At 41.5% G+C, this 25,088-nt stretch overlaps 2 protein-coding genes across 12 annotated transcripts in view; both read left to right on the forward strand.

Annotated features, from left to right (window-relative positions):
* Positions 1-180: 180 nt before the first annotated feature.
* On the forward strand, positions 181-6,019 carry LOC140364743 (poly(U)-binding-splicing factor PUF60-like). The gene is made up of 11 exons (XM_072451067.1): positions 181-315; positions 1,064-1,159; positions 1,294-1,383; positions 1,823-1,873; positions 2,836-2,997; positions 3,075-3,167; positions 4,009-4,222; positions 4,300-4,509; positions 4,713-4,859; positions 5,075-5,319; positions 5,400-6,019. Exons 1-11 carry the CDS (start codon positions 295-297, stop codon positions 5,697-5,699), a joined length of 1,629 nt encoding a protein of 542 aa, XP_072307168.1. The 5' UTR covers positions 181-294; the 3' UTR covers positions 5,700-6,019.
* Positions 6,020-6,618: 599 nt separating this feature from the next.
* Positions 6,619-25,088, forward strand: part of scrib (scribble planar cell polarity protein) — a 49,516-nt gene continuing 31,046 nt past the window's right edge. For all 11 annotated transcript variants that reach the window (XM_072451068.1, XM_072451071.1, XM_072451073.1 and 8 more), the window contains exon 1: positions 6,619-7,280. In XM_072451068.1, coding sequence (XP_072307169.1) covers positions 7,122-7,280 — 159 coding nt within the window. In that variant the 5' untranslated portion in view covers positions 6,619-7,121. The remainder of the gene's footprint in view (positions 7,281-25,088) is intronic.

Below are 25,088 nucleotides of genomic sequence, written 5' to 3' on the forward strand. Positions count from 1 at the left end.
TATATATTGTTTTTGTTGAATAGTTGGTGTACGTGAATAATACCGTTGTCAACCCACTTTTTTAAAACAGAGTTTTGCGTTTAAAACATATATCCTTGTTATTCCGTATATATTGTGAGGGGAAAGTTGTGTTCATGAACTAAAGACCCATACACACGTCTTACTAGTGGGCTACACACAATTATGATTACGCCATAACGAAATGTGTCGAATGATCGCGATACTTTTCATTGAAACCAGGAACTTCTCGCGATAACTGCAAACACTGGAGGGCCTTGCGAGGAGGGTGTGCGTATGGCGGTCACAGAGACTGCGGTAATTATAAATATCATTTTTTTAATCTATTGCCGTTACCTTAGCTGCACCATCCATTTGCAAACACGAATACGATTGGTAAAGTGCATGTGGCGTAGGGTTAAAGACAAAATAATTGCTTTTTGTTCGTGTTATAGATACGAAAGCGAATGCGCTGGTTAGCTTGTAGCACACGTTAGCATAAAAGGCTTAATGCGTGGTGTCGCAGAGTAGGCCTCACTGTAATGGTCGTGTACTGCGTCGTTTTCCACGCGATGGCTGATGAAATGCCACAAGCTTATTCTCTGCATATTTCTACTATTTTGCATGTTTATAATCTGGTTGTGCCCGGTCGATTGTTCTAGATTATTCAAGACAAGAAGATTCTTAGCGAAGCATTAACAGGAACTAATGCTGCCGCGGGAAAGACGCGTAGACCTTTGAGATGGCGCTCGGCTCTTTGTGTCTTTAGTTGGTTACCTGATGTTTGCACTGCTAGTCTGAAGGAATTTTCTTTCCCCCAGAAATAATTGACTCGTTAAAGCCTCTGACCAACCGTGCTCCTTTTGGAGTGGTCCAGCTCACGGTGGACCCGGGGATAGCGGGTCGAGTAGGTAAGGAGTACCGCTCCTGCCTCGGTACAGTCTGATGCATGTCATAGAACATGGTCTCCGTAGGGATTTTGATTATGACCGTGAATGTATCGCGAAATACTTTTGATCATGGTTGCACCTCATCTAAATGGTCTAAATCTTAGTGTGATTCACAGGGAGGTGAAACGCAGAAGATGGAGAATGGACAAGGCACAGGCGCCAAGCTTGGCCTTCCGCCGCTCACCTCAGAGCAGCAAGAAGCACTGCAGAGGGTAAGATACTGAGCCATGCTGCACTGAAGGCCTGTTTTAACCATATCGTTTTGTATGTAGAATATGTGTGTGACAATGTGACATAAAGTTTGTTTTAAATTTTGAGCATAGGGTAAACCTTTTTGTCTTTTTAGGCCAAGAAATATGCCATGGAACAGAGCATTAAGAGTGTTTTGGTGAAGCAGACCATAGCCCATCAACAACAGCAGCTCACCAACCTGCAGGTGAGATGCCTTTTCAGTTTCTAAATGTTGCTCATAATATTTTTTTTCTCTTGCGTGGTCAATGATAGAGTAGTGTTTTCTCCAAATAATGACTACCGCATTGGTACATGCGGGCATAAACAGTAGGACTTTCTCTTCCCCCTCCTGCCCATGTTGAGGGATCAGCAGTAGACGTGTGCGCTTGCTTGTGCTTCTGTTTTTTTCAGATGGTGATGATCTTCAGCAGAGGCTTTAGTTTTGATTAAAATAACTGGCAATAATTGGTCCTTGTTTTTACTGTTTGGTGGTTTGTTTTAAGTTGGGGACACAACTCTTCAAACTGTTTAAGACTGGCGTTCTTAATTTTACTTCGGTCTATCTAACAAAGCAAATACGGTTTTATCAGCTAAGGGATATTTAACCTACTTTTCAGCACTTTTTCATCTTTACTGTCTTTCAGATGGCAGCAGTGACAATGGGCTTTGGAGATCCTCTCTCACCTTTACAATCGGTCAATAGATTATTAAATTATTTTTTGTGCGCATTCCAATTGATAAAGGACTGTTACCCTTCTTTTACCAGTTGCCTTTGCAACATTCCATGCCCTTTGTCAAGAATGCATATTTTATAAGAAGACATAATTTTGCACTGCTCTTCCCATAACTATTCTGTAATTTCCTCTGGGTAATTTAAACTGTTGCTTTCTTGGTCTACAGGCTATTTCTTCTGCAGTTTTCAAACAAGATGGTAGTCATTTGGTTCTGTTCTTTAGAGTTTACTTTAGACTTTAGAGTTGTTATAGGTAAATTTATGGTCTTTTTGAAAAATATGCATTTGCACAGTTAAAAGAACAATTGTTTGCATGGGATGAAAGAGGGATATCAATCACTTTGGACCAAAATGAGAGAACTATTTGACAGGTCTTTTTGGCCATCTCAAAGTCAACTTCTTTGTGTGAAATAAAATTATCATCCCATTATGTCATCAATTTAGTTTCTAATATTATGACTGAATCACAGGCAAATAAAAGGTTATACAGCAACCTCTGTGAAATATCCCAATCCACTTAAAAGAGAAATCAGATTACTTTCAGCAAGACTTAAAATGGATTTCATTTTGTTTTGTTATCTTACTTGCAACCATGGACTACAGGTTAGTTGAAAATGATGCCCAAAAATTTAAAGGCTGTATTTGCATGTAAAAATGTGTTTGCCCTTTTGACCTGTTCGCTAGAAACAGGAAAGAGGCAATAAGCTGAAAACAAGCGAGGCCATCACCATTTACAACTCTTACTGCAGAGTTGTGCTGAATGCTTTATTACACTTCACTTCTTTTACTTTGAATTGGCCTTGGTTGGTTATTTTCTTTTGGGAGGGGAAGCACATTAGGAAAAAACAATCCTTTTTAGTGTGTGTGGTTGCTCTTTCTTTTTAAAATCCTTGCACTTATTATTGAATTTTTCCTCGTCGACAGGTGGCTGCGCAGCGACAACGTGCTCTTGCCATCATGTGTCGGGTCTATGTGGGTTCCATTTACTACGAGCTTGGTGAGGATACTATCAGACAGGCTTTTGCCCCCTTTGGTCCAATTAAGAGCATTGATATGTCTTGGGATTCTGTTACAATGAAACACAAGGTTAGTGCGGTATTAAATCTTGTTTTATTATCAGTTTACTATGTAATAGATATAATTACTACACATAACATTTGCAGGGTTTTGCATTTGTGGAATATGATGTACCAGAGGCTGCACAGTTGGCTCTGGACCAAATGAACTCGGTCATGTTGGGGGGCAGGAACATAAAGGTGAGTCCGCCGTTGATTTAAACGCTGATCTCATTATTGATCCTAAAATTTCTTTATGGTCATTCCAAGATTTTAATTTAAACAGTTCCAAAAGTATGTTTCATTTTTTCCCCCTTCTATACAGTTTCTTTTCTTTGAACACACTAATTTATTTTTCTTTTTTGTCTGTCTGTTGATTTCAGGTACGTGTATTTGTGTCATTGTGGTGTATGTCTGCTGTGTTTACTTCCATGATATTGCCAAGGCTGCTAATGACGAGCTCCAGTTAGACGCCCCGCCGGTGTCACGTGCCTCTATGTCCATGTTGTGTTGATGATGGGCTGCGCCTGGTTGGTGTTGCTTGGCCGCCCCATCTGTAGTACAGATCTTTGCCCCAACGAGATTAGATTTAGAAAGTTTACAGGGCTCTTTTGCAGATAGGCAAGGCTTTCAGGGTCACGTATTAGCAGTAATTGACATTTGGTAACTTTCGGTATTGCCACCTGCTCAGCTAATTGAGCTCCATGCATTTTGTAATTCTCCAGCAGATTAAATGGTGGCTTGTTTCAATGAATAAAATCAGTGACAAGATGTTTTTTTATAGACATTTTTTTTTAAATTATAATTTTTTAATAGGCTACCTAATTGACACATTTTCTAGGATACAACTCCACCTGCCCCTCCCCTTCCCTTTAAAAAAGAAATAGGTTTAAGTGGTAGGCCCCCTGGAACACCTTACTGTTAGTTGGTTGGCTGAAAACGGTGGCTTTTCCGAAGTTATCCCAGCAGCCTTAGAGTGCGCGCCTAGTTACACTTATGAACCCCCTATTCAGTCGCCCTACTCGTATGATCTGTGCTATAGGTTGGGCGCCCAAGTAACATCGGTCAGGCGCAACCCATCATTGACCAGCTGGCAGAGGAGGCACGCGCATATAACCGAATCTACGTGGCATCGGTTCACCCTGACCTGTCAGATGATGACATCAAGAGTGTGTTTGAAGCCTTTGGAAGGATCAAGTCTTGCACGTTAGCCAGAGATCCCAACTCGGGGAGGCACAGAGGCTTTGGCTTCATTGGTGAGCTGCCCCCCCCCCCCTCGCTTGTGCTCGTGCTCGTGTTGATGTTGCTGTCATATGCTGTATTTACTTCCTAGAATATGAAAAGCCACAGTCGGCTCTGGATGCTGTGTCTTCTATGAACCTCTTTGACCTTGGCGGTCAGTACCTCCGCGTAGGCAAAGCGGTGACCCCACCTATGCCATTACTGACTCCCCTGACTTCTACGACTCCTGGTGGCATGCCTCCTGCAGCGGCTGTAGCCGCAGCAGCAGCCACGGCAAAGATTACTGCCCAGGCAAGTATGATCCAAACGACAGAAACGTGAAGGAACTCAAATCAGCATTTAATCTGTTAACCCTATTTTAACCATCAAAAACGTATTCATTCATTAAAAAAAATTGCACATTTTATTTTCTTGTTTCCCCATTGATTCCCATTAAGAACATCCATGGTGAGTTTTCTCTGCAATCGAATATGAATGTTGACTCTGCTGCCCTGCTCTGTCTCTGTCTCTGGCAACATGGGCAACGCTTTGTTAAGGAGGCTGTAGCTGGTGCTTCTGTTCTGGGGGCATTAACTGCCCCACAACTTCTTGGGCAACAGATGGGAATCCCTCAAGCTGTTATGGCTGCCCAGGCACCAGGGGTTATTACAGGTAGATAAAACATTACCCTTACAAAGTTGAACTGTAATGGTAGTATACAATGTGTCCTATTTTTATACAATGTAGTTGTAATATACTATATATTTTTATTGTGCCTTCCAAAACACTTTTTTAAAAATTGCCTGTTAGAATTTGCTTTTGTAACGTTCTGGGTGGAAGGTTTTTTTCTAAGTGACATTTTTCTGCTTCCCTCTCCATTTGAACAGGTGTCACTCCAGTACGCCCTCCCATACCGGTGCTGCCCCAAGTGGGTCTGGTGAACCCTGTGCTAGCATCACCACCAGTGCTCTCTGCTCTGTCACTGGGTGCACATCAACAGGAAAAGAAAGAAAAGGAGGAGACGCTCCAGGATGGAACAGGGCAGGAGATGTTGAGTGACCAAGAGCACATGAGCATTTCTGGCAGCAGTGCAAGACATATGGTCATGCAAAAACTGCTACGGAAATCTGAGGTAAGGGGTATTTATTTGGAAAGTAGGGGCTTTAGTTGAATTTTAGTCTATAATGTCTTTCACTGTATTTTCATTTGCAGTCTACCGTCATGGTGCTTAGAAATATGGTTGGTCCAGAGGACATCGACGATGACCTTGAAGGAGAAGTGACCGAGGAGTGTGGCAAATTTGGGAATGTGTACAGGGTCATCATCTATAAGGAGAAACAAGGAGAAGAGGAGGACGCAGATGTTATCGTCAAAATCTTTGTAGAGTTTTCCAATGCTTCAGAAATGAACAAGGCCATTTCTGCTCTTAACGATCGATGGTTTGGAGGCCGCAAAGTTGTTGCTGAAGTATACGACCAAGACCGTTTCAACAGCAGTGACCTCTCAGCATAAACTGGTTCACCAACATGTCATGAACTATTGCTCAAATGTTTCAGTCTGTAACTGCAACGTGAGCTGCGCCTGAAGCTTGTAATTATGTTTTTTTATTTTAATTGTTAATGTTGATAATCCTATTGTAGAGTTTGACAGAAGTTTGTCCCAATTGTGCTTTATTTGTCAAAGCCTCATTCATTTTTGTTAACTTGCTTTTGGGGATTTCGCTGAACATAGGCTTCCTGCTTGTCTGCTCCACTCTTTCTTAAAAAAAAAAAAATGCTGAAATATGTACACACTGTCTTTATACAATAAAATTTATTATTTGTCAAATTAAATCCCATAATGTTTTGTTTTCTATATAGACCTACTGTTGTAAAGGTTTATTTAGATGTGAGCTTGTGTTTCTAAGCTATAGTAATTAACTAACTCCTGTTTCCCACATAAGTCTGAATACAGTGTGTATTTCGTATTATCACTAACTTTCAGGATCAGCAGTGTGACTCTTGAGTGGCGCAGTGAGGCGCCTCCGCCACTGGGAGGCGGTGCGCTATAACGCTGTGTTGGAAACGCTGCTGAGACGAGCCCAGCCCCCCACAGCCACAGCCACACACTAAACCGGCCTGGCCTGCCTCATCCAGGGCAGGGAAGGAAGCCCGTCTCCTCCAGCTCCCGCTCCGCTGGCGCTTCACCTTCTGAGGGATTGAAGGAAGACTTGAGGATTTCATTTGTGGCACATGTTGGATTATATCTCAAGATCGGACCAAACGTTGTTTTTCACTGGCCTGAAGTGAAGAAGTGTTGTAAACGACAGCTAAAGCTAAGCACAAAGACGTTAGTGAGCTGCTAGCTTTCGTTAGCTGACCAGAACGAGCTTATTAACATCAGTCACAGTGGATACATATACCCTGTTGCAGTTGAGCTTTTATTTAGTTTAACGATAAATGAAATAGTATGTTTGTTTTGATTGTGAGCACAAGGATGTGTTTGAGTTTTATCCATTGACTGAATGCATCTGCATAGCTGGGCATGTTCTGCTAGTGCTGGGCTTCAACGTGAAACCAGGATGTGGTCATGGCAAAACAAGCATTGTTGTTCTAATGTGTGGGGACATTTATAGTGTAAGTGGCAAAGTGAATTCAGGGGAGTTTCATTCTTTGTCTTGGTTGTGATCCCGGTGTGGATATAGTGGAGCAAGCATTACCGTCTTGCACCTGAACTGAACCCGAGATACAACTAACCAACTCATCAAAGGGATTATTTAGAACCTAAGTGGATTTCGGCCTCCTCTTCAGGTTCATCGTGGGAGCACCGACATCGTCTTGACTTTGGTTGTGCCCGTATCTGTATTTTTGTTTCTCTCATTGGTCATCCCTCTGCTTCTCCTCCGATGCGGAGAGTTGAGTAGCACCGGCAACCACGACCCCCAGGCGGCCGGACATGCTCAAGTGTATTCCCCTGTGGCGCTGCAATCGCCACGTAGAGTCGGTGGACAAGCGGCACTGCAACCTGCAGACCGTCCCCGATGAGATATACCGCTACAGCCGCAGCCTGGAGGAGCTGCTCCTGGATGCCAACCAACTCAAAGACCTGCCCAAGGTAACTATGCTTTTAGTAATGAGCTCTGCACAGTTGCTGACCAGTGTGAGCATGCGGGACAAATGCACCCAAGTAGCACTCTGGCAGGTGCCATAAACATGCCTCTTGCTATCTTGAAACATGATGGTATAAAAGATGGTTCAAACACTCTGTTATGACAATGGGTTTGGCCTGTCAACTCTCTATCCCATCCCCATCAGGCTTCGAGCTCAAATGTAATGTATGTATCATAAATAGCTGCTTGGCAGTAATTATCTTCAATGCTGGAGGATTGGGGACATTTCACACCAAAATGCAAGTGGTGCATAGACCTCTTGCATTTTGATTGGATGCAGAGTGGGGAGGCATGTGTGGAATGAGCTGTAAGCCTGTACCCACCCACACTTATTCCATTTGAAATATGACAGAAGTTCACAAGGCAAGACTGAGTTTATTTTAAGAGAGGTTGTACCACAGTATTTGTGTTGGAGCTGGAGTACAAAATGCTTATTTTGACTTGAGGCTTTTGTTCAGTCATACTCTGTTCTTTGTCAGGCTAATGCACTGATTCTCATTGTAATGAATCTCTGCTCTGGTCAGTAGTAGTTGTTCATAGGCAGCTGTAAGGGCTTTATTTTGATGATAATGAAGCATTATACACCAGTGCAGTCCACAAGATGACCATTGTGTGTCATTTTAGAACAGAACTTCTTCTGTCTCTTTTAAATAAACAGCATTCTGTTATTATTCGCCATAGACGTCTACACAGACATTCATGAACTGATCAAGCTTTTTAATGATCTACTCATCATACATGCTTTTCTTAAGTTTGCTGTGGGACATTAGTAGATGGGACATTAGTAGATGGGACATTAGTTGGTGTGATTCATGATCATCAGAGCCTCAGTGTAGTTCTGGTCGTATGCGGTGAACAAACACTTCAGGTCTTCTGGTTGTCCGTATCAGCAGCGAGTCAGGGCAGTGGTGCAGGACTGTCCCAGACGGGTCAAGAACGAGCCCCGTGTGAGACTTGTCATTACCATAATAAGCACTTGCAGTGGTTGTCCAGGCCCATGGTGTCTGCATGTCCTCCCTCATGTCACTTTCAATACATGTCAAACAGGTCTGGATCGACACGTCACAGTGCTTTAGTTTTAGTCTGATTTTGTTCTATTACTGATGAAATTCTAAACCATTCAAAATAACATTTCTGCATTTGTATTTTTTTTTTAAAGATATCAACTTGCGATTGGATTAGCAATTTATGTTTTTAATTGTAGGATTCTGTTGCACATTTTAACATGTCCACGAACATAACAATTACATACTAAGAGAAGACTGAAATATGAACTGCTTAACTAATCCAATCCTCATTTATTTCAGAACAATTTGGGAACTCTAAACAACAAGGTGAACAGGTTTTATGAATAAAACAATAATAAGACTAGATAATTTCTTGGAATTGGAATCTGTTACTTTGAAATCATTTTGTGTGTGAACTACCACCTTTCAAGTGCAATACAATTAATTTTACAGCCTTAGTTGGGGACAAGGATGTGATAATTGAATTTGACTAACAAAGTTGTATCGGTCGCAAACTTGTTTCCACTGTTAATCTTGAGACATGATGTTCTTTGTTATCATGAGTGGAAGTAAGACACACAGTGCTTTTGGGCGCATCTATGTCGCTTATATTCGTAGGGATTTAACTTGGTCAACAGATGGAGCTTTAGATGTCCTGTTGGTTTCTTATGTTCGCCTCTCCTCATCCCAGCGATTTGCCCCCTCCCTTCACAATCATAGTTAACTTCTCTTCGATTACTTTAATTATACCTCTGTGCTATACCACTGTAGCAGTTTCAGAACAGCATGTGCTACTGTTTAGTTTTATCGTGTTGGAAGTTGGAGAGAAGTGTGTTAAGGAGCAGCTGGTGAGGAATTCCCCTGTTAATGCTGTGATGAGTCTCTGTTTACTTTATGCACACAACTAATCTCTGATAACTCTTTTCTGGGTTGTTTCATGCCAGGCTTTAGCTACAGAAATGCAATCTTTGTATTTCAGCGACACAGTATGTTGCAGCTATAATCCAGTTAGTCGGAGCATTCAATCGTAGCTAGCATTATGGGCATTGAAGGCATGTTACCAAAAGGACTTGTTTCACAGTGGAGAAGGAAGGAACTATCTTTTTAGGCATTCTCGACTCCAGTCCCATGACAACTTACAAAGAATCCATTCATCTGTGTTGTTGCGCCCCCCTCATATCCAATGTCATGGGTCTGTGTTCCTAAGTGCGCCGCTCCTACTCGGGCCTACATTAAGACATCAAAAATGGATCCCAAGCGTTGTTTTTTCCAGTGGCACCTGCCGAGGAGCGCAGAGAGGAGCCAGGGGAGGCAGGTGCAGCGAGCTTCAGCACCTGGCGTAGGATAATTGTCATAAAGGGAGCGCATTCCCAAATGAGAATGACTTTTCCCAGTTCCTGCTGCCAATCAGTTGAGAGAAGAGGGTTTATGATTCAGACAGAGCAGGAATGACGTAAAAAAGACGTTGGCAACACGTACGATTTATGTTTTGGATGATTACCATTTCTGGGCTGTAAATATACTCATCAGGATAGCCTCATCTTGGCGAAATTATCTCAAAAGCTCCTATTTTTTGGGCATTCGTAATCTGAAGTTATTATATGATTGACTTTTCTGCCATCATGTAGATGGGTAAATCGGTTATTTCATAGTGTGCCATGCCCAAGGAAATTTGTACTGCTTTTTTGTTAGTTTAACCATTTAGATTTGATTTTAGATCCTTCTCTGAGGGAATAGGTTTGATAGTCATCACAAAACCGTCATGAATGGTCACTTACAGAGCCAAAATATCCCTTCACTCCATGTTCCTTTAAGCCTTGCTGAAAACCAGTGTCTGGGATGTGCTTTTTTCACCCTTCTCAAGCAGATAAACACAGATAGTAATCTCTTATCTCGTCCAGTGCTTTGTGTACTCTCGTGCTTGGGTGAAGTGAAGCTACAATTAGATTCTCTTTCAGCTGTGTACGACTGCCTGTAGTGTCAATATTAAGAATGTTGCTAGTGAAATATTAGATACTTCAGGATGTTTGATTTTCAGGTTAGTCTGTTTGTCTTAAGTTTGTCAAGTGTCTACAGACCAGTTCTGTTTCTCCCAATGTAAACTCCATGTTCTTCTCTCCAGCAATCTGCAAAACTAGGCTGCATGAAGACTAGAACTGGGCGGAGCAAGTCATTTCGGGTGGTCCTAAGTGACTACACGCCACAATGCAATGATTGGACGAGAGAAAACGCAGACTCGGGCGAAAACAAGGCGTGAAACCAGTAGAAACGGTAGTCATTTCTCACCAAACAAACAGTAACTTGATCTTGCAATAAGTGAAGTGAATCAAATGTAGAAAAAGCTGAAGATAAACTGGAACTAGTTTCCTGTTTACTTAAGATGTGGCCGCCTCTCACTGCGAACAACCTGGCTGTTAAGAATTCATCCCATTGATAAACATCTCTGAGATTGTACGTTTCTATTGTTTGTAAAAATCAAAAGAAAGGGGTGGCTGTTGGGACCAAACTCTCTGGCACATGTGCTCTACCTGCTGAACCCCTGCGAGCTACATTTTAATGCAAGAGCAGATTCAGCAGGTTTCTTTGTCTGAGCCGATGACCAGCTGGTCTCACATCCTGCTCCCCCACTGCACCGCCGGGACACGGGGGTAAGAGCGTGCGCATGTGAAAGAGACACAGCAGAAGAGAGGTGCCCAGGAGCGCGGGGGGGCCCGGGCTGGCACCCCCTCCACACGCAGGCCCAGCGAGAGCCCAGAGCTGAGCCTCACTGATTCACCGCTCCACTGGGATTCTGTTCTTAATTCCTCTTTTCCATCCATCCACCAACAGCAGACATCAGGCTGACATGGAGCGTCAGGTGGAGAGCGCAGGCAGGAGTGGCCTTCCCACAGACACTTCACATACACAAGTTAAATGTGCACCCAACCCCCTTTAGCTCCGGTCTACAATAAGTATGTTTACATGAGCCCTGAACTGTGTAAAGCTCTCCAACAGGATTCTCTTCAACCTTTTATCAGAAATACACAAGAGCAATGTTAACTATTTGTTTCATGGCTGTATTATGTGGCCGGAGTTTTTGAATGTCCTTAAATTCACTCCGGTGAGCTTTTAGTCTTGTTAGAATGTTGTTACCTCATCAAAAACATACCCAGACTTGTGTTCTGTATCATTTAAACATGTGTTATTAGGCTGTCTACTTCTCTAAAGCTCAAAATACTCCACCTTATGATGTCATTAAGTGCTAGTTGTCAATTTAACAACTATTTTGGCCTCAATTGAACTTGTGTACTCTACATTACTCAAGAATAATCTTAAATTGTCACCTTCTTTTGAATTTATTTGAGTTTGAACTTTTGTTTGTGTTGTTTGTTGTTTTGGGATTGCCGCTGAAAGTCTCTTAATATTTTCTGATGCACTGAGAAGGAAACAACAACTCTATTGTTCAAAGTTTGTCAATTCCAGGGCTGAAATTAGCCACATGATTCTAATGAAGGTGTAGTGTTTAAAAACGCATTAAAAGCACTTATCGTATTACCACTTATGACATCACAATGTTGAACAGTGTAACAAACAACAGAGAACAAACAACCTAACTAATATTCTAGTTTGAGGGGTTAGATTAAGCACATCTGATATTTTTTTGCCCATCATCCGAACAAGCTTTTGTGAGAAGAATTGGTGCCTAAATGAAAGAAAAGTCACTTCATATGTCCACAAAAAGAAAATGACCCCTAGCACGGTAACTCATTGCATCCAACCCAAATATTACTTTGGTTTCTGCCAGTGTTTTTCCAGTTCCATGTTGCTTTAGTGTAAACACAGAGACAGAGGCGAGGCTGTTGTAAATAATGCATGTGTGCGGTGGTTGTCGCAGCTGTCTCTGCTCCTGTGTCGTGAACAGCGCCTCCCTTTGCCTTACGTACACTGCACTGCACGCCGTGGACAGGTCAAGGTTACCCTGCTTTCCCCTGCTCTACCTATGCCTCCGCTTTTTGAAAAGGGGGATGTATGTAAGCATTATGGCAAGGTGAGGCGGCCACGGCTTTTTTAAAACTCCGAAACGGGAAATGAAAGGACAGGCCACATCAGCGCTCGCCCTGGGAACCGAGCAGATCAGGCGATTGTAGTTGTTGCTTTGAGTCTCAGCAGTGAGCTTCAGGGTCATCGTGAACCATTTGTTTGCTCTGCTTGAGTAAACTGGCCTTTTGTGGCATTCATAACCTTTGCATCTGTGTGTCCAGAGCAAAAACCTACAGTAGAACTCCAATGCTCTGCCTCGCTAACTTTGAGCACAATCTGAATATTCTGAAATACTTTGCCTGTATTATTAGAAACAGTTTTACATTTTGGGTCAAATCAGATAACAAAAAATAGACTTGGGGTTAAAATGATTATATCTTTATGATTTAATAGTCTACATGAGTTTACTTTACATTGTCTGTCTGATTATTCAGTCCAATTCCAAGATCAAAACCCATATACTAATTGATAATGAAACTAGTATCAAAAACACGATACTCATTTTAAGTGTAGATACTGGAAAAAATAATGTCCTTTCCTAATATTTTATGAATGATCTTGAAATTGTAGAAGAGCACATGGTAATATTAAAGAAAAGGACATTCTATTGCCTAAAAAGGCAGTTTTGGAAATTCTTATTGTGGTATTTAAATCTATATAGAGTATTTGAAGTATCAAAATCAACTCTATAATTTTAGTATTGTAACATCAGTGCTCCAAACCAGTAAAAACCCATCCAAACGCTTTCTAATAATAACACATTTTTGTTTGTTTGGGTCGGGGTTCATCTTCTGATCCCTTTGAGGCCGAGCTGCCGGGTGCTGCTGAGGTCCCTGTGGGCGCATAGGTCACCCAGCATTAAACCAAACCACAAACAAGGGCCGCCCTTTATCTGCCGGCCCCACACTGTCCCTGTCGGCCCCTGTCTGCGCCCATGACACCTGATAGCTCATTCATTCAGCCTGTGCACACACTGTCCTGGGGATTTAAAGGCGCTGCTGTCACCTAAGCACCGCACATCCATCTAATTGAGCGCTCGCTCAGGCTTGCCTTGCCTTCGCGGTGACTGTTTTGTTTGTTGTGCCTAATTTCTGCCTAATTTGTTGATGTTGTTTTTCTTGTTGCCTAGATTAAATGGGAGTGTCCCGATTGTAGGAAGTAGTAATCATCAAGTGAGCCAAAAATGCCCTTAAGGTCAATTACAGTTTGTTTTAATAATGTCTGGAAGATTAGAGATGCAACTATTTTGGGGCAGTGGGGAGTATGTATGCCGATAACAATAGTCAAACAATATTATGTCAATTTAACAGTCTTTATATGTGTTTGTTGAGGTTTAATTATCAAACAAATCTAAAACGTCTGTTAAAATAATCACAAAAGTGCAGTAATATCACCTTACACTCTTATTTAAAAGTTTACAAAATGTTTCCATTATTACTTGATTATGACTTGATTATTACTTGATTATGATTACTGTGAGCCACCCAACATCCTTCACAATCTCAGCGTGTCTTTGAGTTTGATGCTCTTTGTTTATATGACCAAATAAGAACATGCAAAGGACTGACCAAGCATGTGCAGCAGTTGTCCCTGTGTTGGTCACTGTTTTCCCGTCCTCAACGTGCATCTTTTCCTGAAATCTTCCATTTCACAGGGAAAAAGCTAAACATTTGATTGCTCACGTTCAAGACAGTCCACTGTTTTGTTAAGTCATAAGAATAATAACAAAGCACTGTACAAACGCTTTTATAAGTTGTCTCATGTGTATTCTGCTCCATCTGCAAAGTGCCTTGCCTTTTATGTAGCGCACTCACTCCACTCCTGAAGCCTTTTCCTGTGCTCATAATGCGTGTTGATGAAATGACCGGAGAGCCAATTCTGACCTCTAAATGAGCGAGTGTTAATTACTGCAGCATTGTGGATCAAAATGTCAGATATTTTTAAGTTGTGGAGCTGCCGCAGTGTACAATGCCGTCTTCTGTGTCAACTCTCTGTGGCTGGTTGTCTCTCCGGTAAACTAATTATATGGGGAACATTTGTGCTATAGTGCAGAATGCAGTTTAGTTATTTAATCCTAAGAACAGATATTTTCTTGTTTGCAGAGGAAATGATGTTACTTAAACTGGTTGACTAACTTTTCTGGTGCTATTCTTGTCTCTGTTGTCTATGTTTTTACCAGGGGACAGTTCAAAATGGACTTCTTAAGCCGACATCAATATTAAAACCACAAATTTACGCTAAGTTATAGAAAAGTTCCCAAATCAACTTTTGTTTAATTTTTCTTTTATCTCCATTTGGATTGTGCAGAAAAATATCAGTGCCAAATATGTGCTACGTGTTCCGCAAATGGCATTAAACGTATCTGTCTTGCTGCACGTCTTTACTTATTATTGCTAAAAATGCCTTCTTACTGTGAGTTTGCTCGCCTCTCCACAGACCTGGCCTGGACTTTTCCTTTACAATGTTAAGTTTAAGTGAAATACCTAGAAGTTCCACCTGGACTTGTATCACAGGCTGCTAATAAAGTCATCACGGTGAGGCTGGCGTGTGCCCGAGCGTGTGACACATGAGGAAACGCAGGTATGTGTGGAATCCTCTGTCGGACCCGCCCTCCTCGTGCACAGTGTTCCTCCTGTGCGACTGCAGCGCACTTGAACCCAGCCGCCGGACATTCCTGCTGCCAAAGCCCCCACGCACGCAGCCGCACAGCACTGAGGCAGCACTTCTACACACTCTTCTCTCAAGACAAGCCCGCTCAGGAGTTTCTTTGTTAAATACCAATCGCTCTCCCCAGGCTCGACAGTTTTAATCAAGTGTGCCATCACGGGGGACCAGAGCGTAAAGTAGTTTTATGAAAGAGTTCAGCTGTGAAAGAAATATGGATTGGCACTGACATTGCCTTTTAAAATGCTCTAATAAACCACATTTTTGTAACTGCAATAAGAGACATACTGAATCAACTGTGTGCAAATGAACATAATTATGTGTAGGAAATATGTTGCAAAAGTACTGATTTACAGTGTTTTAAAAGGAGTCTTAATTAGCCTTGGTTAAAAACTCAGTATTAATATAATAACAGAAATTAGTTAGTCAAAAAGTATATTCAGATATCAGTATAACGGCCGTATGGCATATCACTTTTACTATCAATTAGCCACTTAGGTCTGAATTTAGATTTCAACTTTCAGGCTCCAAATGAGTGTCCATTTGAATGTTTGATGGAGGGCTGTGATATTGGCAGTCAGCTGAGGTCAAACTAAAGGCAAGTGCACAGTAGACGAGTTGTAAGGTGCATTAGCTCCTCGTGCTCCATTACGAGCCGCAGGCTTAAGGCTCGTGTTGTGATGTTGCTGGAGTAGATCCTGCTGGAGTCAGGTGAAGGCTGCAATTATGCTGTCTCCATGACTTATTAGTGGGCTTTGTGCGGCCATGTGTAGTGCTCGTATCCTTTATGTCTCCAAACCGTATGTCAGAGATAAATCATTGTTTGAGACGTTAAGCTTTTCCAACCTAATATTTATGTAAAGTAGACGTTAAAGATGTCACCTGAAATTAGATCGATAGGGTTTACTGTCTTCACACAGCCGAAATTAAGTAACTATTTGTCAAAGCTACATCTTTGACAAATAGCTACATACATCTTTCTACACAAGCACTCGACATGAGGAAAAAAATATTAATCGCTTTCTATGGCTGCAAGATTTATCAAATTCAAATTGCAATTGACAAATTACAGTGGCTGCAAATGATTAAAAGTTTAAGAAAAAGCGCAAACAACTAAATGTTCAAAATGTTTATAGCTCTATAATTTAGACCTTTTTTCAATTAGTTCAACTTTTTTTTTGCAAAGGTTAACGCAGCTTGACATGTACTCTAAACAAACTCATACAATCAAATCACAAACCGATCAATAAATCATATTCACAAATGCTGTCGGCAATATTGCATTTAGACATTTTCCCAAAATTGTTCAGCCTTAGACCCAGGGCTGGATGTAGCCCCGCAAGATGCCGTAAAAATTATTGCTCTTTCTATTTCTATTTCTATTTCTAGAAAATTTGACCTAGATGAAGCTAAAGCAAAGACCCTTGAGGATATCTTGATGGAATGTATTTTATAGACAAAATGGGGTTGTCAACAAAAATGTAAAATTTTTCCTATGTTGTTTGTAAAATAATTAACAGAGCTCCTTGTGTACCTATTGTAATATATCTTAATCAAATGAGCAATTTTTTAACTTTTTTGTGTCATTGGGCACATAAATGCTTGTATTTTCTCCTATCGACCGTCCTGCGTCACTAGAAGCGTTGCAGTCCTCTATTCATGCACCGGTCTCCACGGAGACGTGTCTCCCAGGGACAGCGGTTCCTCCGATGAGGGAACTTCGTTGTCAAAGAGCATTTATGGGCTTCCCTCACCACATCCACTGTATCTTTAATGTGTGTGGGCCCTGTGACACATCGATCTCACATCCACTCGGCACAGCAGCCTTGGCCTCTGCCCAAACTAAACCGGTCATCGAGCAGAGCGCGAGCGAGGGCGTTTTCATAGACACACTCTGTCCTTGAGCTTTGGAAATGCTACAGCAGTGAAGCAACCATACATAATAGTCACACACAGAAAGTGGAGCAGTTTTTCCACTGGGACAGAACTACAGAGGTGACTTTGTCCAGATCTTGTGTTGGTTTAACGTATGGTTCAATGAGACAATAAATGATTTTGATCTTCATTTTACAAGTCTAATATGTACTGTATTTGAATCAAAGCACAACATTATCAAAAACATACTTGGAGTTGTATTTGGCTTTGGTTGATGAATCCTGATTATAAAGTCTCCATGCCTACAAAAACACTCAGTTTCAAATTTCCCAGTTGTACCAGCACTGAAATCTTCCATGAAGTCCATAAATCATGGCCAGACTCGTTCTGAGCCTTTTCGCCATCAAATTGCATTCCTTACAACTGCGTGCCTGCATTAGCGTGTCAGGAACAAGGTAGGTTTGTTAGCCTCCCCTTTGTAATCCCCTCCACTGCCAGTAGATGGAGCTTTAATTAAATTCTTGATGTGGGGAAACATCTGGAAATAGTGCGGTTTTCAATATATACATTATTTTAACGAAACATATGTCAAAGTAAAGGTACTAATGAGCATGTTTGTAGGTCAATAACAATACAAATACCGGTAATGCATACTATGTATTTCAAATTAGTTTAATTAGCACCCTGTAATCACTTCATCTGCCTGTACACTGCAAAGTGAAGCAATTGAAAATCCAGCTGAACACTGAAAGGTATATGGACTTTAAAAACATGGAACTTCATAGATTTCCACAAATGCCATTAAAGGTTGAATGGACGATTTTTTTGGCCAAAATCTGATTCTTATTTCCTCCTGGCGTGGACTGCCGATTAGTCCTTCCACGTATCAATCATAAAACGCACCTACCGCTCACCTGCAGCCGCGTGCGGCTCGTCCTCACGAGCAGCACGTTTCCGCGTGTCTAAGCGCATTGATCTATCATAATATAGTTCCCTCAATGTACGGGACAAAATGAAGACGGAAAAAGACAGTTCGAGCTGACTCAGAAGAAGACGGAAATCTACGGGAGACGAGCGATGTGATGCGAGCCGTCGCGCTGATAAACAAACGCACGTGTGTGTTGTATCAGTCCGCACGGGGGAGTGCGCATGCGCACTTCCGCCTGAATTCTCAAATCGCCGAAAAATCGTCCATTGCGCCTTTAAGTGTAATCAGAACTAAAGGGGGAGGAGCACTTAATATAGAATATTATGGAAATTCTTGAAATCTCAAGTGATTGCAAGATTGATATGTTTGACTAGCATATACAGCATGTTACTGTTGTATTGTTGTAGTATTTTTAGTCTGATTTTTTTTGCTAGCCCAAACCCATACAATTACAGCTTTTCTTTTGTGCGGTTTTCAAAGGTGCTGTAGGTCTCAGTTTACGCTCTCTTTGTGTAGAAAACCCTCCTAACAATGTATTGTGCTGTTGTATATTTCCGCTTTGGCTTTGGAAAGTCTCTGAGAAATGTAAATAGGAAATTGCGATCAAGCTGAGAGTTTGAAGGCTGAAAATTGGTAAATACTGGTCACATGATCTTAGTCAGGAAGGTGCAGACTGGACACACAATGATTCAATTGTACAGTGACCTGCAGTACTTAATCTGTACTAGTGGAATTTTCTACCTCTGATGTTTTCATCAGTGAATTGTGGTGGGATTGTGCTGGTACCAGGGTTAGGTACTTGGTGGTGGTGTATTTTTGGAAGAAATAAAGGCACGGATAAGTTTGTTCTGGCACTGGGCCATTGTTTGCAGTGTGCAGTACAGAATGGTACCTGTGGTTCCAGAGCAGTGGTTGTTTTCCTTGTCCCCTGCAGGATGGCCTAAGTGTGGGACACATGGAGCTCTGCCAATGGGGCAGCACATACCGGAATTGGCCCATCCAGGAAAGAGCCAGTGTCCGATGTGCACCATATACAAATGCCTTTGGTTTGGCTCATTGTGAGAACAGAGAGGCTTGTTCCTGTTGTGTGACTGCATCACTGGAGAATTTACTAAACTGCTCAGCCTGGATGTGAGCAGGGCACACTCATTATTCTATTGGATATACACTGTGTCAGCAACTGTGTGCCTGTTTCTTTACTGTTAGGGCACATTCAGGTTTATACTTTTATTCCTCTGCCTTTTAGAGTCAGCCTGTCATCACGGGGACCTTCCCGAATTGCATTACCTTTTGATTTTACGCACTTGCATGAGGGTAGTAAAAATCAATTACTGGAATTTGTGGCTCTGGTTCCTGCTTTGATTACATTTTGCATATTCAAACATGCGCCGTATGTCAGCGCACATAGAACATGTCTGAGCTGTCAGAGGTGTGCACTCTTCTTAGTTAGTTACTTTATTATCAGTGCCAGTGTTGGTTAGCAAAGCAGTGATTAGTCTCCCAGTGTGATTACACCAGTCTATTTTTAAAATGCCAACAGTGACTTTACAGCAATAAGCAGCAATCTCCTATTTAGAATAACAAACTAGGTTGTGAATAGTGAATTGTGACGCTGGAGAGACTTGTGTGCTCAGGTTTATCCACTTGATAAAACATTGGATTTGCATTCCTTACCATGTGAAAGGAACATTTGTAACTGATAAGTCTGAAATCGTTGTTACACAAACTGTAAAAGTACTAGGGCCTAATCTCTCTTGAGCATCTGTCACATTATACTGTGCGTTTGTAAGAGCACAGTGCCATGTGCACCTGTCTCAAGCTTACAGCCATCTGTAGCACCACAAACCATTACAGCATTTGTCCTGCTCCATCATCCAGGCGCAAAAGCGTGTGACCTGCAAAACATACTGTGTGGCTATATTTGTGTAAATTGGTCCTCCTCCGATGACACAGACCTGCCCCTCCTTTCTCTCACTTAAATAGTGCTTATGGCTTTAGGTATATAACTGAAATTCAGAACTAATACAGCATTTTCACCCACGGCAATGCTTAAAAAGCACCAATTCCCATGCGAAAACCGCAGACCTGGCAACAGTGCTATTATCCCAAAACTTATTCCCTTTGAGCTGGAGGGTAAAACAGAGCCGATGTGGTTGTTTATTAACCCTGTTTAATCTTTGAACATGACTGAGAAGGTTATGTTCCATAAGCACTGGTAAACACAAATATAAATCAAATCAAATCAATTTATTTTTGTAAGGCCCAAAATCACAACAACAGTTGCCTCTGAGGGCCACAGGGAGAAATGAATCAACAATGTCTGTGGTGGCGAGGGACGATGTCCTTAGACTCTCCTTCTCGGCCAGGAAAAACTACAAAAAAAACCTCTTTGGGAAAAAAGCGTAGAAACCTGGAAGAGTTCCAGTGAAGGAGAGATCCGACTCTCACAGACGGACAGACGGACACGAGGAGACTGGAGCTGGACCCACTCTTCAGGCAGAAGAGGGACCGTCTGAGTCGAGCTGGACCCACTCTTCAGGCAGATGAGGGACCGTCTGAGTCGAGCTGGACCCACTCTTCAGGCAGAAGAGGGACCGACTGAGGCGAACTGGAGCCACTCTTCAGGCAGATGAGGGACCGTCCACACAGGGCAGGGACCACTTCACCAGGGGAGGGGCATCTGGGTCCACAGGTCCTCAGGAGTGAGAGAAAGAAAAGAAGGCGGTGAACAGTTTGCAAGTGGAATCAAAAAATAAATATTGTTTGATAGCATAAGTAGTCAGAAGAAGAAGAGGATAGTGCTCAAGCTGTCATACTTCCCCCAGCACAGTTACTCCTAGGGCAGCGTAGCTGAAGCTGTGGGTTTATCTTTCTGTTCCTAACTACTCTGACCATAAGCGATTTCGAAGAGGAACGTTTTAAGCCTGGACTTAAATGAAGAGACTGTGTCAGCATATTTAACATGGGTCGGGAGCTGATTCCATAACACAGGAGCTTGGTAGGTAAACGCTCTACCTCCTACTGTACTTTTAGAGACTCTTGGCACCACCAGAAGGCCGGCATTCTGAGAGCGAAGAGCTCTGTTTGGATGATATGGTTCTATAGCATCTTTGAGGAAGGATGGGGCCATGTCATTTATGGCTTTGTAGGTCAAGAGTAGAATTTTGAATTTGATTCTGGACTCGACGGGGAGCCAGTGAAGAGACTTCAGCACTGGCGTAATGTGCTCTCTTCTTTTTGTTCCTGTTAGTAATCTTGCTGCTGCATTTTGAACCAGTTGAAAGCTTTTTATGGAGCTTTTAGGACACGCTGCAAGCAGGGAGTTACAGTAGTCTAATCTAGTCGTTACAAATGCATGGATAAGTTTTTCGGCATCACTTTTAGGCAGGATTCTTCTGATTTTGGCGATGTTGCGCAAATGGAAATAGGCTGTTTTACAAGCTTGATTTATATGAGCTTTAAATGAGAGCTCCTGGTCAAATAAGACTCCAAGGTTTCTTACAGTAGAACTGGAGGCTACACTGACATTGTCCAGTGTGACTATCTGCTCAGATAGAGCGTCTCGTAGATGCTTAGGGCCAAGCACAATGACCTCGGTTTTTTCAGGGTTAAGAAGCAGGTAGTTTAGTGTCATCCAGGTTTTTATCTCCTTCACACAAGTACTAAGTCTGTCTACTTGATCGCTCTGATCAGGTTTCATTGATAAATACAGCTGAGTGTCGTCTGCATAGCAGTGGAAGTTAATGCCATGCTTTCTAATAATGTTGCCTAATGGCAGCATATAAAGAGTAAACAGAATTGGACCGAGTACCGAACCCTGTGGCACACCGTAAATTACTTTAGAGCTTGGTGAGGAGCTCTGGTTTACATTAACAAATTGGAACCTATCAGATAGATAGGATTTAAACCAGCTGAGGGCTGTTCCTCCAACACCTACATCACATTCTAACCTCTGCAGTTGAATGTTGTGGTCGATGGTGTCAAACGCTGCGCTGAGGTCCAACAGAACCAGGATTGAGACCAGTCCATCGTCAGCGGCTGATAACAAATCATTTGTGACTTTAACTAGTGCAGTTTCAGTGCTGTGGTGGGCTCTGAACCCTGACTGGAAAACTTCAAATAAGTTATTGTCCTGCAGGTGGCGACAAAGCTGTTTTACTACAACTTTTTCAAGGATTTTAGAGACGAAGGGAAGATTTGAAATAGGTCTGTAGTTTACCAATAGGTCGGGATCTAGATTAGGCTTTTTCAGAAGAGGTTTAATGACTGCATGTTTGAAGGACTGTGGAACATAGCCACTTTCAAGTGAAGTATTATATACTCCGTTCTTTTCTCAGAACACAAACATTACCATTATCTTGATGTATTTATTTATTTATTTTTAAGGATTTTGATTACATGTTGTTTTTTCTAAATAATTTGCTGGACCACCAATAAATGAAAGTTATGAATGACCTTTTAGCACTCATATGTATTTAATTCCCTGCTCTTTGTCTTGCCCCAACCTGTTCTACACGCCCTAATCGGCTCCTTCTGTCTGTCTGTGCGGCTGCTGTAATTAAAGATTGGTAATGCTGGCGCTGGGCTGTTTGCAGTGTGCACAGATCAAAGTGTGTGTGGCAGGTGGGAGCCGACAGGAGCTACCCGGGTTGTCAGTCAGGCGCTCTGTGTGGCCTGTGCGCCGGCAGGACCCCAGTCATCGCACGCACTAGTTCTACCTCTGAGCCCACTACAAACAAATGACTGTTTACCACGCTGCACATCGCATTTAATAGCCACAACAACATAATTACACTGTCTTATACTTTCAACAGCGCAATTCAATGCTCTTGAAATACTGTTATACTTAAAGTGCCTATGACAGGTTGGACTACTCATTGAACTAGTTAAGTTAAATATATTTAAAACGTTGCTAAAGATGATTAAATATTTATTAAAAATGTATCTCAGAATTTACTTGTATTATTGTGTTTCCTATTTGTAATTGATGAGATCACATTAAGTAATTATCTTTCAACCTCTGGGCCAAAATGTATCTATTGTCAATTTGTTTAAATTTGACAAATAAAAATATATGCAAGCACCTTTATTTTGTTTAATTAATTTTTAGGAGTGAACAACCTTTGTGTAAATTATGCATAAACTTGGGATGGAATAAATATCCCTAGTGTGATTTATACTTTAACATTACCAATACTTGCACCAAAGTACTTCTTCAAATTTGCATACATTAAAACGTTGACTGACAAAGCCATGTGTTTATCAGTCAATAAATCTTTTGGAGAGGCATTTTGTTTTTATATGAATGTATTTGTATTCACAACCTAAAAATGAGTCACTTACACTGTTGGTATTTGCATAAAATATGTATGTAGATATATATTTTAAGATGGGACAGTGACATGATTATAGGCACTGAAGACTTATTAACAAATACATTTATTAAAACATCCCTCATATAACATGTGTGGTGAGTGTGGCAGTAGGCTTCATATCAAATGGCATGTTAAAATGTGTTAAAATCGCTTTTTTTTTTTTTTTTTTAATCAGCCATTTTGTATCATGCTACAAAGGCGCGTCACACTGCAGGACAGGAAAGAGGCTATGCACCCTCAAATGTCAACTCACCCCTTTAATAAAACCTGTTAACTACAGTTCTCATCACAAAAATATCATAGCACCTCCCCAAAAATCAGCAATAGCCCAGTTTATTTGTTTCAGAATGTACTTTTTGAAGTCAGTCCTTTTTCATGTAATATCTTACTCCTTGATAACTGAAATGTGTGTACTTGAATGGGAATTGAATGGTCAGTTACACATGACTGCAGCCCGCGTCCTCGTTCTTTACATGTCCCCTCCCTGAACACTGTGGGAATTCTTTGTCCTGTTGATCCTTTAATTAATAATTCGCCACTGGTCCCTTTCTCTCAGAGTGTCTTCTTTTGGGAGCGCTCTGATCCCAATCCTTCCCGGTCGTTCCTGCCTTTTGTTGTCCCGTTGCTATTGTGCTGCTCATCCTTCTATGTGGCAACCCCGGCTCTGGCTCTGTCGTCTTGGAGGAATCACAAAGGAGAAGTCCCCGGTCGTGCTGCAGGGAGGAGGGGGCCGCAGCCTGGGATTGACAGCTCAGTGTGGGGTTGCAGTTGCCCGCTTGGCCTTTGTCCCTTTTGCCAAAGAAAATGGAGGGAAACTAAAGATAAAAGAGGAGTGCAAGGAGGAGGGCAAAGAAAGCAGATATTGTATAACTTTAACAATTGACTGTTAATGTTCGGAACAGTGATGAGATGTTACATTTCAGAGAGTAAAATTGGTTTCTACAACTAACGTTACTCAGGGCAGTCAGCGCAGACACAGAGGCAGTAAGGGCCATTCTGAGTCTTTCAAATGAGTTTCTATGGCATTATGCTGACTTTATAAAGTGCAGAGACGGTCACTGTTGTAAGCAGTAGAAGCCAGAAATCGCCTTGAAACGTAATTTATAAATGAGTGCAGCGCTACCACTATGCACTCGGGAAGTTTCACTTACAAGCCAAGTTTCAGTTGTTAGATGTTTCCGAGTCCATTATGTTTGACCTGAATGCTAATCACAAATGCTAATATTGAGCATTTGATGCAAAACTCGCTGTAATGAAGCCAAACTGGTGTTTTAAAATGCAGCTATACTTTTGTTCGATGTCATTTAAAAAACTGTTTGAACAGTTTATGCATATTTACAAGGAATTTGACATTTAATCAATCCAAATACATCTGTTGATTTGGCCCATTTTTTTCTTTGTGTGAAAGTTGTTGCACTCACAATTGGTTATGGCTAATGCTAATGCTCAGAAGGAAATTGTCCATTCCAAGGTTTAGTTGTCAAATAATGTCCTGTTCATTTTGTTTTTCTTTTTATTGTTTTATTGAAATACTGAACACATAAAATACACAAACTATACAGAACAAGATGACACAGAAAACAACATGACAATAAAATAGTGCTTTGAAATGGAATGTCAGTCTAATATATGTCCCCTTTTGTATTTGTCCCATTTGCTCAGTGTCCGGCAAATGTTCCTCTTTTTATTTTGTAAATGTCCAAAGTTATCTCAGTCCAGTCCTTGGCTCTGTCGTTGTGATTTTCTTGCCGTTTCCTTGTTTAAGCTAATGCCCTACTCCACATAATTTTAGTAGTAACCTACAACAATTAACAAAAGTTACAAAATTATTTTAGTATTTTCAAAAATGCATTATATATTAGATTAAATGTCATTCAAAACCAA

This window comes from Eucyclogobius newberryi, unplaced genomic scaffold (genome assembly GCF_026437365.1).
Source record: "Eucyclogobius newberryi isolate DKJ021-1_F unplaced genomic scaffold, fEucNew1.0.hap1 SCAF_18, whole genome shotgun sequence".
Lineage (NCBI taxonomy): Eukaryota > Metazoa > Chordata > Actinopteri > Gobiiformes > Gobiidae > Eucyclogobius > Eucyclogobius newberryi.